We start from the raw sequence: 15,160 nt of genomic DNA, 5'->3' as shown, positions 1-15,160 counted from the left end.
CTAAAAATGAGAATAAGTAATCAATCCTGACATCTAGTGGCTATTATTTGGAATTGAGGATGTGTATATGTGTAGGATATCTGTCTATTTCTTTATATAACGTGCAGACCTTTAAGCCCCCTTCCCCCAGGCCTCATATGTAGGTCAAGACCTACGTAGGAATTACATAACTATACATTTTAGAATGACAGTTTTGTCAAAAAATTGTATATGTAAATTGTAATGTTATATGCCAAACATAAGGCATGTTAGAATGAAAACAATTCAGCCTGGTACAAGACTGGAAAACTTTGCGCAATCATTATCAAACACCCTTTTATTTGGTGGAAAGATGTTGTCCCTGTTTCATTAATAACGTTAAAATAATACCTAAGATAAGGATAACAAGAGCTTCACATAACACAAAACCAGGAGTTACAACAATGGAGCATATCTAGGTCTCAAGACTCAATCACAAAATAAATAGATATACACATATAAATATAGGTAAAATAATAAAATAAACACAAAATGTTCAAAGAAAAACACATATTAAGGGTTTTGCAGGAGTATATTCTGTGAATCAAGACAAGTAATAAGGATTTTTTGTGGTTCTTCATTTGGCTTAAAAGGTGAAAGTAGTAGTAGCTCTAGTTGTAAATAGTCTTATTTAAAGGACTTCTGATATTGCAGTTTTTAAGTAAAGGATCTGAAAACGGAAAATTGTGCAGGGACCGAAACATAACCGACTGCCTTCGCTGAAACGTCACCTGCTGAATATGTTTGACCCAGCTGGGCCACCATACTTCTGTGTGTTTGTTTTAGTGAAAGCAAAGATGGCGAACGAACTGGACAGAGTGCGAATCTCAGCTGCGGAACTGCGAGCTGAAGCGTCGAATTCAATCAATATTACTGACTGTCAGAAAGGTGAGAGGAAGCCAACTAGATACTTGGAAGTTATACATTCCTGAAAAAGTCGATACAGTCAAGCGAAGAAGTATCCCAAGTTAGCTGAAAGTAGCCTACGGAGTTGCTAAGTTTGGAACCAGCTAATGTTGTTAGCTAGCGTTAGCTAGCGATCTGCCTGTCCATTCTTTGGTCCCGCGCGGTCTGTTTTAAACGCCCCCTTCAACCATAACGAACCAGATAAATGATGTGCTACTGTTGACACGAATTAACCCTGTTTTTAATATTCTTCGTACCGTTTCTTATATTTAACCCCTATACTTTAAGTACATTAGTGATCTTAATATGTAAATGTAACGTTGAATGATTTTACGACCGATAAGATCGACTGTTGTCATCGTTGAACGTTAACGTTAGTTAACGATAGAGAATGAGCTAACGTCAACAAACCATTACAGTTAAGTTTTCCGTTGAAGAGAACAAAAGGTTTATTTGAAAACGCAATATATAAAGTTGTCCCGAACAGTGATATGTGTTTCTTATGTTGTGGGTGGCTGTGAACAGGTGACTTATTTTCTTGTGTAATTAATGCAGGGTTTACTGGGTAGCATTAGTTTGTGAATATGCACACATCTGTTTCCCCCCGTGGGCTCCGAACATCCAAAATGTTGACACCTCCAGTGACTTTCTTCTAAACAGGCAGAACTTCAGTTGCTGTATCTCTTAAAAGATAAGGCTGGTGATCGTCTTTATTTTTATTATTGTCATCAAGTCCCACGAAAAAGAGCTTGGTGTAGCTTAGCCCTCCATTGTTGTCAGAAAACTATTTAAAACACAATAAATGTGACATGATCCCGGGAAATTTATTTTGAGTCCATTCAATATACACCGTTCTCCTGCCATCAGTACTTACTAGAGTAACCAAATACGCAATAAATGCATATTAGTCACAGCTGGAAATAGTCCCCAACAAATTTTTACTCCTATTTAAGTTACCTTTGCTAAAAATGAGTGCCCATCTGATTTAATTGAATTACTGAGCCATTTTTAGAAAACTATGTATCTGAGACCCATTTTTAAAGATTTTGTTTCATGGGATTTGTTGACAAGAAGAGAAAAACAGAATATGCCAACTTTATTCTGTAATACCCATACTCGATTTACTATGTTAATGACTGACTTTGTCTGTCGGCATTTAAATTTCTTCTTCCTGTGTGTCTTTGTTGCAGAGGAACAGGAACGTCACATACACAAGCAGCAAAGGAGGCGTGAAGGAAAGCGGCCTGACCTGAAGCGCTTCCAGTCGGTAGCTGGACTTGGACGGCGTCACTGTGACAGTGAGGAGGGAGAAACTTGTCAAAGTGATTCCCTGATTGCTGATTCATATGAGCATGATCAACCATCACAGAGTGAGAAATTGGGTGTCTCTGAAAAAGTTTTAGAGAGACATGGGTGCACAGACGGTGGGACGAGTACTGGCAAAGGGGAAGAAGACAGGATGAGAGGTGACGGTAGTAACGTTCAGAACTGTAGAAAAGGCAGCCACTCACAGGCTAAAATGGAAGCAAATCAAGCAAAAGGCTTTGTTGAAAATGACAGAGAACACCAGGAGCCTGCTGGTGCTGCAAAGCCGACAAAGAAAGCCCGCAAACCAGACCGAGAATTTTATCAACCTGGGAGCCGGAGGAACATTCAGGGAAAGGACTGTGGAGTTGGAAGAGAGCAAGATAAGCCTCCTCCTAGGAAGCATGAGCAGAAAACTGAACCTGAATCCCAGTTAATTACAGGGGAAAGGGAGGGGAACAAAAAAACATCTACACAGAAGCAAGGAGAGAAAGATAAGGAAGTAAAAGGTACACAGGAAAACGTAAAACTGTCTAAATACAGTGAGACGACCAGAAAGCAACGTAGCCGAGATGTAGAAAAACCTCCATTACCCTCTGATGCTTCGGTAGAGAAAATTACTAGCAAAGTAGAAAAGCTCAGCATGAAAGAAAAGGGTAAAGTGGGATATGAAGGCCAAGATGTTGAAGAGTTCAGTTGTAGGAGAGGGGAAACGACTGAACAGGAAAGGAGAGGCCAAGTGGGAGGACCAAAAGAGGAGGAAGAAAAGGTAGAGAAGAAGAGGGAAAGGGGAAACCGCAGAAGAAGAGGAGGGGAGAAGGAAAAAGAAAGGAATCCGGATTCTAGAAGAGGAGAAGATGAAGTAGGTGGTGGAGGAAAGAGCGACCGAGGAAAAGCTGAGAGGGAAAGAGACAGGAGAGCAGCAGAATCAGATAGGGATAACAAACCAGGTAAGACAGTAGAAACACAGCAAAGCAAAGGTAGAGAGAATCGCAGAGAAAGCAGAAGAGGAGACAACAACAACAACCGGTCCAGAGATGCTGAAAATGATGCCAAGATGCAAAGAAATGTAGACAGGGCTGTAGAAAGAGGCGATAGAAACAAATCCAATGCAAACATCACAACACCAACTTCAAAACGCTATTCTAAATCAGATATTCGGCGCTCACGGAATCGAACCTACAGCAGTAGCTCAGCCAGCAGTGTGACCAGCCTGGATGGTCCTGGACTAAGGATGGATGTGGAGAGTACCAAGTGGTCACACTTAGAGTCTAGGCACAATAACAAAGAGGGGACTGCTAATAGTGGAGAGGGACGAAGGAGTCATTTACAAAGCTGGACAACCAATGGCGAATCATCTACAGAATCAATGGAAGGGAGTGAGATGAGTGACATAGCAGAAGATAGAGGGAGGAGAAGAAGAGGTGGGGAGGAAGAGCTAAGTGCAGAGAGGCGGAGGGAAGAAAGGAACAGATCAAAGGGAAACAAAAGTGGAGGTCGGGGAATCCTAAGGGTTTCTCTAGAAAAACAGTCGGGTACCTCGTCACAAAGTGGGGTTGCACAGCATCACAAGCAAGGCTTGGTTCCTCGTGGCAGAGGTGGGGGTATCTTGGTGCTTCCGGCCCGCACAGACATCTCTAATTCACCTGAGGTTGGGCAAAGGCTCCTTTTTGGTGGAATTAGGGGAGGAGCAGCTTGCAGGAGTAGAGGAGGTAGAGGAGGAGGAATGAGACGACTCTGGGACCCAAATAACCCTGACCAGAAACCTGCTCTTACCAGCACCCAGTCGTCACAGCATTCATCTCTCCAACAGCCTATATATCTTCAGACAGGGACTGGATATGGACAGCTTCACTTTCTGGACACAGACGATGAGGTAGCAGGCAGTCCTCCAGTCCCTCAGGGTGAGCACTTACGATCCAAGCAGGCTGCTGCCATGGCCTACTACAAATTCCAAAACTCTGACAACCCCTACTGTTACCCCATGCCCACCAGCAACCCACATAACCCTGGCACCACCACCACCAGCCAGCGCTATCCATATCCCTATCATATGGGGCCCTACCAAATGGCTCCCCCTAACGGTATATACCCGGGCCCTGGTGTGGGTCAGTTCTGTGGGAGTTACAGGGGGGCGGGTTATTCCCAGCCAGGTGCAGGAGGTGGTTTGACATTTGAAGAGGTGGAGCAACAAGCCAGAGGCGAGCTGGGGAGGTTGCTGAGGGCTGCAGATGCACAGGAGCTCCAGCTCAGTAACCTGCTGTCCAGGGACAGAGTGAGTGCTGATGGACTGGATCGCATGGCCCAGCTCAGGTGAGGATTTGGGGGTAAAAGATGTGTGTTAGTGGCGTTTTTCTGTGTGTGTGTGTGTCTTTTGTCTCATACTGCTTGTTTGGCTGTCAGTTGGACTAATTAATAATAACAGAACTGAACTGTGTTTTCTAGAGCTGACCTTTTGGGGCTGTATGAGCAGGTCATACTGACAGACATTGAGTTCTCAGACTCTCAGAGCGCAGATCAGGCTTTGTGGAAGAACGTCTTTTACCAGGTCATAGAGCGCTTCCGACAGCTTCTCAAAGACCCCACCTATGACAACACCCCTCACATCAGGAACATGCTGCTCACGCTGCTTGATGAGGTAAGGGGAATATGGACGGGGCAGTGTTTCACAAAAAAATTGCAAGGGCCGTAGATTGGAGGTGTGTGTCTAGCGTCAAAGATCTGTGTGCAGGATTCATAATCTTGCTTGAGGATACGTCAAGACAGATGCTTGCTAACAGTGTCTTTGGGCACTTTGTTGGATATACAGTTATAACTTTGATTAGTATTTGGGTAAACATTGGGATAAGTAAACCCAAAGTTTTTATGATTGTATATTGTATATTTGTGTTCAAAACTATTTTACAGCTTTAATTTCTTGTAGTAGTAAGGGGTCACAATGCATTCATAATTGTTGTCTCTTTTGAATAGGATTTTGAATATGAGGAAAACTTGTAAAGTTTCTATGTGTGCATGCATACATTAAAGATGACATTAGTGATTATTATCTTTTTTTTCTTCACTGTAACTTCACTTGTCTGTGTTTTACAGGGAGCACTATTCTTTGATGCGCTGCTTCAGAAGCTTCAGACAGTGTACCAGTTTAAGTTAGAGGATTACATGGATGGCATGGCTATCAGGGCTCGGCCATTACGCAAAACGGTACAGTAATACTCTCTTTAGTCTATGTGTGTTTGTGTGTACACTTAACATGTGTTCAAAGATTTATCGAATAATAAATCTTACAACTGATTGGATTTACAGTATTTACCTAATGTACTGTATATGCCTGCATTAGCCAATAAAATGCAACTTGAAGCTTTGAAATTTATATTAAAATTGTAGCAGTCACAAAACTTAAAACATGTTAAATGTATTGAGCCAGTCACTGATCATATTACCATGTTATTAGCAACAAAGTTGCTAGTATAATTGCTTATGTCTTCACTGAGCTTTGTATGTAGTGAATTGTTGAAAGTTTTTGTTTCTGTCTCTTTCAGGTTAAGTATGCACTCATCAGCGCTCAGCGCTGCATGATTTGTCAGGGAGATATAGCACGTTACCGGGAACAAGCCAGTGACTCGGCCAACTACGGCAAGGCTCGCAGGTAGGCTGTCATTCGAACGTTGTCTAGATATTGTAGAATATCTTACACACTTTCAAGAGCACGAGATGTGTATTACCATTGAATGTTTGATTTTGACTGAGTCAGAAGGCTACAATATCTAAAATCTGTTAACTCTCGAGTCCAAGGAGAAATGGACTAGCCTTTCCGCTGTTTAATTTCTCCCAGACAACTGGTTTTCATTTGGTCCTGATTATTTATGAGAACTGCTGTACATGTTTCAATCTCTGATGGCTTTTATGACGTTTTCAGTCTTGGAGTTGGTTTTTCCTGGGATGCTACCTGCTACCATAATAGAGAAAAATCTTTTCAGCTGCATATGGCAGATTAGATGAGAACCTTATAATTGAATGTAGAAGCAGAACGTTTTGAAAGGCCAAATCTTCCACAAAGTTCCGCTGATGGTATGTCATGATTACATATTTCCATTTTTTCTTAGCTGGTACCTGAAAGCCCAGCAGATTGCCCCCAAAAATGGACGACCATATAACCAGCTGGCCCTGCTGGCAGTCTATACAGTAAGTGATATGGATATTTAGCTGATAGCAGGTATAATTAGATCATTACAGTTAAGCAACTGGGTTTGGACATTTTTGTGACTGATTGTATTTCTCCTGCCTTGTCCCAGGGATAATTGAAAAAGACAACTGTATTTTGAGTAATGGTCTGTTATAGGATACCTCCCTCTTCTTACTCTTTTCCCGCCTCTCTCACTTACAGAAGCGGAAGTTGGATGCTGTGTATTATTACATGCGTAGCTTGGCAGCTTCCAACCCCATCTTGACTGCAAAGGAAAGCCTGATGAGTCTTTTTGAGGAAGCCAAGCGAAAGGTGAGACACTCACTTCGGTCATTAACTTGTGACAGATGAATAACCTTTTTTTTTTTTCAAAAAACTTCTGACAATAATTTCCTTAATTAATTAACTTATTTGCATAACTGGTCAAGTTTACTATAATCTGGTGAATATGCTGAGACTTTAGGCAGTGCAAGTGCTTCTTGTTTACAGAGTTTGTTCTTGTAGGCAGAGCAGCTTGAGCGAAGGAGGAGGCAGGAGCATGAAGGAGGTTCCAAGGGTCCAGCAGTAAGAGGCAGAGGAAGAGGGGAAGATGGAGCACGTGTGGAGATTTGGATTCGCCCCAGCGGACAAGCAGCAAACCCATCCTCACAGAGAGGAGGCAGTGAATCCAGCAGAGATTCTGAACAGGATGGAGAGCTGGGCAGTCTCAGCGCTAGTGATGTAAGATCCCTTTCTTTGTCTCGCACACACACACGCGCACGCACACACACATCCAGTCTCATGCGTCATATGCCTTTACATGTCTGAACTCAAAGACATTGGCCCATGTGTGCATATTTTTTAACAGATACTTTTGATGTTAGTTCTAGAGAGTTTTTTTCTTTTCCAAAACACACTAGTGCCTGCAGATGTCTCCCACACTGTTTTATAGAGTTTGATTTCCCCTCTCTTCTTTGTAATCTAATTTATTATTTCCTCCGCTTTCATTTTTTCCTCTCATTCAGTATGTCCTCTGTGTTCTTTTGACTCTCATTTATTCCCTCTGCCGTCATTTCATTTTTACTTTTTCAGTATTTCGTGTGCCTTAATTTCTATTTACAAATGTTGTCATTGTGGTTCCTGTGTTCAAAGATGGTTTTAAACCCCTCTTTACCCCTTCGTTCATTTTTTGGTATTTGGCCATTTTTTGGTTTTGGTCGTTTTTTTGCTTGCAATGATTCATCATCTATTTATTAGGGGGACAGGCTATTTTTTCAAGTACCTACATGGAGAAATTGGACATCCATTCATCCATTTGTTCACTGCGTATTCTGTCAATTGTCACAGTGGATGGCATTTGAGAGAGAACAGGGTGGATTAGACATGTTTTCCTGGGCAAGTTCTGTTAGCACCTTCTAAGTAACATTGAGACAGATATAGCAGATAGCTGGGAGATGTACTTTCTCCAGCAGGTCCTAGGCTCTCTGAAGATATCTTCCCAGGTGTGTCCGTCCAGTACCCCCCCAATGGAAAGCGCTCAGGAAGCATCCAACCATATCAGCTGGTTCGGTTACAAGCCTCTTGTTTCTGGAATAGAGCTATGGTTTAAGATGTGGTAGCTCTGATATGATTCATGATTGAACATTACACAGTAAATAATTTGTTACTGTCAGGAGGGTTGTTTTCTATTGAAAGATCCTAATTTTCCTTACCACTCTCTTCTAGTTTACTTTCGTATATCAATGACATTTTGACTTTTTGTAAATGCTGTATAGCAGTCCCAGTGATTATACTTATAGGACCTTTAAATATTCTACTAAAAGAAGTAGCGGTGTGCTATTTCTATTTTACTTTATTTACTTCGGTCTCCAGTGTACTCTGCTTCTGTTCACTATTTGTCAGGGTATCAAAGCTCTGTTGGAAGAGGCATCTGTATGTGTGTCCTCTTTGCTCTTTCCAGCTTCAGTAGCCTTTCAGTCCATTTCCTCCCACCCCTATTGTTCAAATTCCCGGGTGCATTGAAATGTTGACATCAGCTCCATATCTCTCCTTGTGGATGAAGACATGTGTTTTCTTGTCATGTGCTGTGCTGTAGGGTTTGTAGCTAAATAAAACTGTTGCCCAAAGATCAGTAATACTTTTCTTTTGTTCTTCGGCCTTCTCTTTTTTTTTTCTCCAGCTAAATAAGAGATTCATTCTGAGTTTCCTGCATGCGCATGGAAAGCTCTTCACTAAAGTGGGGTAAGTGATGTCACTCATTCATGGACTGAATGAGTTTGAAGAAAGGAGAATATAATATGAAAAATGTATTTTTGTGTTTGTGTTGATGTTATCAATGTCTTGCCTTTACAGCATGGAATCCTTCCCAGGAGTAGCAAGCCGTGTTTTGCAGGAGTTCAGGACGCTGCTCCAGCATGGCCCTTCCCAATTGGGCAGCACGCACGTGCTGCAGATCATCACCATCAACATGTTCACCATTCACAATGCCCGCAACAGAGGTAATGCTGCACAAACACACAGCATTATCATCATCATCAAACAACAAATATTGCTACAAAGCTTTAACACATTGTGTTTATCTTCAAAATGAATACAAATCCATGTCTTGTGAACAACTTACTTAAACTCATCTTCTCTCATGCATGTTCTTTACTATGCAAATGAGTATGCAGTTCTTTTCCCAACTGGACTACAGTTAGAAAATGAACACCCATGCTGGGGCTGCATGCTGGTAATTGGTTGATGAAAGTGTTGACGAAGTACTGTTTCAAATTCTTGTCTCTGTTTGTCAGGTGAAGAAGGAGAAGTGCGGTCCGTTTTACAAGAGCAAAGCACTGCCCTGGGTCTCGGCATGTTTGCACTCCTGGTGCAGCGCTGCACAGAGCTGCTCAGAGATACTCCTGCAGGTACGCACTCAGTAAGCTTGACAAGTATTTGATCCATAGCATTTATTCAAGTTGTGGCTCTGTGACTCATGTCACGTTTTCATCTATATCAGATGGACAGTTAAAAGACAAGAAATACTGTCTCACTTTAGAGAATACACTATTGCAGTGCTATGTGATGATTGTCTATGGAAGTTTCAGTAAAATAATAATAATTAAGTAAAATATTTTGAAATATATATAAATATTTAATAATATATAAATAGCCATTACATTTTTTGACTGCTAAAAGGGATGGGTTTGTAACTTCAGTTGGACTAGACATCTTGGCTTAAGCATAATCCATTTTTATTAGTAGTAGTAGTATTAATGCTCCCGTTTTCCCCATAATGGGTTTGTTTTTGTTTATTTGTTTACTGTTAAGTGAATTCTCATCTCTTTCAGAGCCAGTCCCCATGGCAGATGGAGAGGAGGAGGGTAAAGGGGAGGAGCTGGAGGGGATGGTGAGGGTCTCTACATTCCCACTGGACCTTAGAGAACTACTGCCAAGCATCAAGGTCTGGTCTGACTGGATGTTGGGACACCCAGACCTGTGGAACCCACCACCGTGCACTATAGAGTGAGTACTTTAAACCTGCAGTAACAGATATTTTTGGCCACTTGGGGGCAGTGGAAACAAGTTGTGAACACAACATTGGCAAAGCATCACCTTTATGCAATATGGTTAACCTTGTTATCAAACAGTTGCTTATTTACACACATTGTTGATTTATTATAAATAAATACATTGATTATAGCCACTTTAAATTACTACCTCAGGGTAATCTGTTGGTTTTCATCCTGGCCTCTACTTGTACTTTTACACAAACCACATACACCAACTATCTTCAGACAGTAGTTCTTTAGAATATTCATTACTCACCATCACTTGTGGCTTTTCCTCTCTATCAAGTTGCTGCCCTGGTGTTTGGCAGTGCCTGGCTGACCTGTGTAACATGCTGGCACGTGTGGACCATGAGGAAGTGCCGCTGTACAAAGTCGACACTGAAGAAAGTGAGGGAGATGAAGAGTTGACTGTGCTGCAATTGAAGGAGGACAGGCTACTTGCTGGCTTTGTACCACTGCTGGCTGCACCACAGGAGCCCTGTTACACAGACAGACACACTGACATGGTGAGTGGAAAGTAAAGGTATATTTCATTATATTGTAACACAAGAGTGCCAGATTTTACATGTAGCTCAAATTGTCCTCTTCCTATTCTCATGCACATCTTTCATCCTCTTTCTTCAGGCAATAGCAGCAGATTGTAAGAGAGTGACGGTGCTGAAGTACTTTCTGGAGGCTTTGTGTGGACAGGAAGAGCCTCTGCTGGCTTTCAAGGGAGGCAAATACGTCTCTGTGGCAACTTCTCCTCCACCTAGCCACTCAATGGATACAAGGAGCAGACAGGATTCTCTAACAGAGAAAGAGGTGACTGTCTTTCTCCTCCTTTCCCTCTACTAACCTCTCTTCACTTAGCTTCCTCTGTGCTTGTCACCTCTGATTGCACTCCTTTCTTTCAAAATGTGAACTACACAAAATTATGTAAATGCTAAAATGAAATGTTCATTGCAGTTCAGCAGAGGCTGTTGAAAGTAGTAGTGGAAGCCAAATTGCTGAAAATGTGTCTTACCCTTTTCTGTGTCTGTTTGGCAGACTGATGATGTCCTAGTCGAGGCAGAGTCCTCTCTCTCCGCATCTGAAGGAGAGGAGGATGGTGAGGAGGCGGGAGACAGTGAGAATGACATCAGGCAGCTGAAGGCGCGACGCCACGCCCTTGCCAACAAACTGGCTCAGCAACAGAGGCGCAGGGATAAAATACAGGTAAAATAGGCATATACATACGTACCTAACTAATCTTCAAATTAGTACAGAAAATATCAATTGAATAGGTCAGGCATACAGTTACACCATTTTCACGTCACATTGAACATGTGTGTTCCAGGCGGTGCTGCAGACAGGCGGGCAGTTGGAGCTGGAAGTGAGGCCTCTCTTCTTGGTTCCAGATACCAATGGATTCATTGATCACTTAGGAGGGCTGAAGAAACTCCTTCAGTGTGGAACATACATAATAGTTGTGCCACTCATCGGTAAGACTGAAAGACAGAAACAAGGAAAAGAGTAAAGAAATTATAGGATGAGTATGCTCTCTAGTAAGAGAGATTAAGGAGTATTAAATTGTGGTGTTGTGACGTGTTTAAAATGAAAAGAATGCCCCATGTGTCTCGTGTTAAGTGTGGAAACAGGAAACGTTTGTTTATGTATACTTATGGTGTGTGTGTTCGCTCTCTCAGTGATTACGGAGTTAGATGGCTTGGCTAAAGGCCAGGACAACTTTGGTGGAGGAGTGGGGTCAGGAGGGCGCGGCACTGGCAGTCGTGGCAACTATAATGTTACTGCGGCCCATATGCGGGCCGTGCAGGAGAAGGCCCGGTCGGCAGTGGCTTTCCTAGAGAAAGGATTCGAAGCCAGGGAACCGTACCTGAGAGCACTGACAAGCAGAGGAAATCAGCTCGAGTCTATTGCCTTCCGCAGTGAAGACACCTCTGGACAGCAGGTGAGAGCCCAAATAAATGTACCCCAAAATGTTTGTTTTGGTACATTTTGTTAATTTGGTTTCAGGTGGTGCAATAAATTAAGGCTGTTTCTTTAGCAGTAGTTTACATTACTACTTACATCAAATGTTTGTACTGCTTTTCAGTGACTTAGTTTTCTGTCCTTCCTCAGGGTAACAATGATGATGTGATTCTGTCCTGCTGTCTCCACTACTGCAAAGACAAGGCAAAAGATTTCATGCCTGATCAGAGAAGTATGTAACGTTGACCGTCAGTTATTCTCTGCCATTGTTCATGTTTCCTCACACACATGCAAATACTTACAAACTCTTTGGTTTCCCCACACACAGATGGGACAGTGAGACTCCAAAGGGAGGTGGTACTCCTTACAGATGACCGTAACCTGCGCGTCAAAGCTTTGACTCGCAACGTCCCAGTCCGAGACATCCCTGCTTTCCTCGGCTGGGCCAAAGTGGGCTGAACCAGACTAAGCTGGAATCAAAGGAAATCAACTGCTGAAGCCTGCTTGCCACTGAGCCAGGAGAGAAGACACACTTAAGCAGAGAAAGAAGAAGAGGAGATAACAGGGGAGAGGAAATGATAGAGAAAGCATAGCACCACTTCTTATGAATTACAAGCAAATGTAGTGAGAGCAGGGTGGTTTCTGTGAGCTTTTTCCCCCTTGTGATGAAGTGTGTGTGTGTGTGTGTATGTATGTGTTAAGATCAGTGAGCTTCCCCAGAAGGAGACCGGGAGACTTGATAAGTCTCAGGAAGGCTGGATTGGAAGGGAGTGAGGACGCAAGAGTGGAGCGATTTGATTTGGAAGTTGTCTGGTCCAGCCTCGAGCCTCTGCGCCTAGTTAGTGAGTGTGTACTCTGCAAGCAGTATTCAAATTTAAGGCTAATGATAGAATGATGCAGAGAGAGAGGGAGAGTGTTTATGGTCATTTAATTGATTAAAGACAGCAGTAATGAAGGCCATAACTGGCACTTCCACACTTGTCTGAGGGCCCAGTCATGAAGACTGCTTTGGCCGCTACAGCAAAGCTGAGGGAAAGGTAGGCGGAGAAAGGCACAGCTGGAGGGTCTCTGTCAGTACCGCAAAAAGTGGCTGATTGTAGTGAGGGTTAATAAAGATCCCTCATGCAACCTCAGCACCTCCAAGGAATCGCAGGTGTGGTATTTCCTGCTAACCCAGGAAGTGATTGATGCCTGTTTCGTAACATCGGGTTGTTCCTCCATCTTGATGCTAAGTTGAGAGAAAATGTTTTTAACAAGTCAACAACAAGTTTTTACTTGTTTTTGAGCTCATGTGTAAAAAGAATTTTGTTTCCTTCTTGGAGGCCAGTTCTCTATATTGTGGACTCTGATGATAATATCTGCAAAGTTTTACCAAAAACAGTGTGAACCATAATTGTTTTAATCCAGTTTTCCAATCCAGTCACTTAAAACAATATAAAACAAATATTATACTGTTTGACCCAGGTCTGCTTTAGACAGCCACAATGTTAGGAGATGGTTTGGTCCTTGACAGTGACTTTGCAGATACTTTATTAACGAGTACCATTTCACTTTATTTTCCATTCATCTTTACACTCATATCAGTCTTTTTGTGGTTTTCAGTCAATACCACCACAGCAGTTTACCTTTTCATAAAATGTTTGTTTAAAATGTTTAATACCTGTTTTCCTCTTCAGTGAGACTTTATCTTTTTTTCAAGGTCGCATATCCACTTTTCTTTATTTGAAATAAAATACATGAGGTATAACACCACAAATTACAGCCTGTAAAATTTCCATCGAGTTCAAGCAACACCTCACTGACACATTGTCAACAAACATTTAACACAAAAAAAAGTATTTGTGTTTGCGTTTTTGCTCGCTCTACATTGCTTTGGGAGTTTCAGGAGATCCTGAGTTATGTTCGAGTGTGTGTTTCTCTGTGCATTTGAGACAATGGCTGGATGCTCAAAATAGATGTAATCTACACCTGTGTCCTCTGTTATGTTACATCATACATAATTAATCGTTCTCATCGCAGTTCGATCATATGGATTTAAAGTAATGTATGTAGAAGTGGCTATCTTTCTATTTGTCTTGTACCTTTTTTAGCTAGGCCTGTACAACTTCCGTCAGCAGTTGATGTTTCTGTATTTGTGAGAACCGTCGGACAGGTTTATTCATCTTTTCAGCCCCTCTGTTCTGTTGCTACTGTAGTGTTCAGTGGAACTGTTGCAGTGTTTTAGTGTTGGAGCAACTGTAGTAAATACATAATCAATTAAACACAAATTCTTCATCTTCCATCATTAAAACTGTTACCTCATTAGTGAAGAATGTGATGATATTGTAAGAAGAGGCATTTTTCACAGCAGACATTTTGACTTGTCAGACCTGGGAAGGTTTAAATGCAAATGCTGACACAATAAAATATAAAATAATCCACAAGTAAACCCAGATAATCAAAAGTATTAGAAGAAACAACAAAATGCATACTTCACATAACCATATTATCTGCAGCAAGTTCTAAATCATTGACCTAGCAGCACCTTTAAATGTGTGCCCTCGTGTGGTAGTTGAAGATGGCACAGGTGGGAGTGATGGAACCAAGGAGCCAGTATTGAGTTTTGGGTGTAGCACTTCAATACAGGGAATGTCTTGAAATTTTTATGAGGAAATGTATAGGTCAACCGTATGGTTGGTAGGTTTAAAGGTTTAATGACCGTGATCAGTATCTAGACATGCCTCAAAAGACTGAATTGCTCTGGTTCAGTCCTGGTATTCTATTCTTAGGGCTGAGAAATGGTCCCATTATTAATGAACAGCAAGGCCCACAGAGTCAGTCAGTGCAATGCAAGTACCAACAACATACTATCCTACCTTCCTACTTACATGATATACCTCCCTCTTCCATAACAAGCAGCTATTTGTCAATGTGCATTTTCATAAAGCATGAGTGGATCAGCTGCTTCTCTAGCATGTAACATCTGCACACAAGGACAATCATCACAAATATGTTCAGATCTAGTTTGAATAAACATCTATGCTTATACCCAGGGAGATTTATGTATTTACACTATAAATACACACACGTGTATGTGTGTATATGTGTGTGTGTCAGGGACAAAAAGTTCTGCAGCCTATCCATCCATATCATTTGCTTCAGTATACTTCTGTGCCTGGATACAGACCACACAGGCAGGACCTGATTCCCATCATCATGACAACAGGGCTACCAGGCAACCAATCATAGCCCTCTGAGCACCGTTCTGCAAGCTGATTGGTCTCTCAGC

General features: G+C 42.0%; 1 protein-coding gene across 1 annotated transcript; it reads left to right on the top strand.

The window, feature by feature from the left end:
* The first annotated feature begins 815 nt into the window (after positions 1-815).
* On the top strand, positions 816-14,196 carry smg6 (SMG6 nonsense mediated mRNA decay factor). The gene is made up of 19 exons (XM_070917580.1): positions 816-906; positions 2,115-4,542; positions 4,675-4,867; positions 5,320-5,430; positions 5,769-5,875; positions 6,333-6,411; positions 6,614-6,724; positions 6,917-7,132; positions 8,571-8,632; positions 8,744-8,889; positions 9,184-9,297; positions 9,721-9,895; positions 10,229-10,448; positions 10,567-10,746; positions 10,972-11,139; positions 11,261-11,405; positions 11,610-11,872; positions 12,043-12,124; positions 12,221-14,196. The coding sequence occupies exons 1-19, from the start codon at positions 816-818 to the stop codon at positions 12,349-12,351; spliced, it is 5,022 nt and encodes a 1,673-aa protein (XP_070773681.1). The 3' UTR covers positions 12,352-14,196.
* The last annotated feature ends 964 nt before the right edge of the window (positions 14,197-15,160 follow it).

This window comes from Enoplosus armatus, chromosome 13 (genome assembly GCF_043641665.1).
Source record: "Enoplosus armatus isolate fEnoArm2 chromosome 13, fEnoArm2.hap1, whole genome shotgun sequence".
Lineage (NCBI taxonomy): Eukaryota > Metazoa > Chordata > Actinopteri > Centrarchiformes > Enoplosidae > Enoplosus > Enoplosus armatus.
Note: the sequence above shows the minus strand (reverse complement) of the source record. Positions and strands in the feature narration are given on the sequence as shown.

What these genes read in the sequence shown, in the direction of transcription:
- smg6 (XM_070917580.1), top strand. Translation starts at nt 816, where the DNA reads ATGGCGAACGAACTGGACAGAGTGCGAATCTCAGCTGCGGAACTGCGA. An exon ending in TGCTCACGCTGCTTGATGAG is followed by an intron (nt 4,868 to 5,319) that starts GTAAGGGGAATA and finishes TGTGTTTTACAG; the next exon opens with GGAGCACTATTCTTTGATGC. An exon ending in AATAGTTGTGCCACTCATCG is followed by an intron (nt 11,406 to 11,609) that starts GTAAGACTGAAA and finishes TCGCTCTCTCAG; the next exon opens with TGATTACGGAGTTAGATGGC.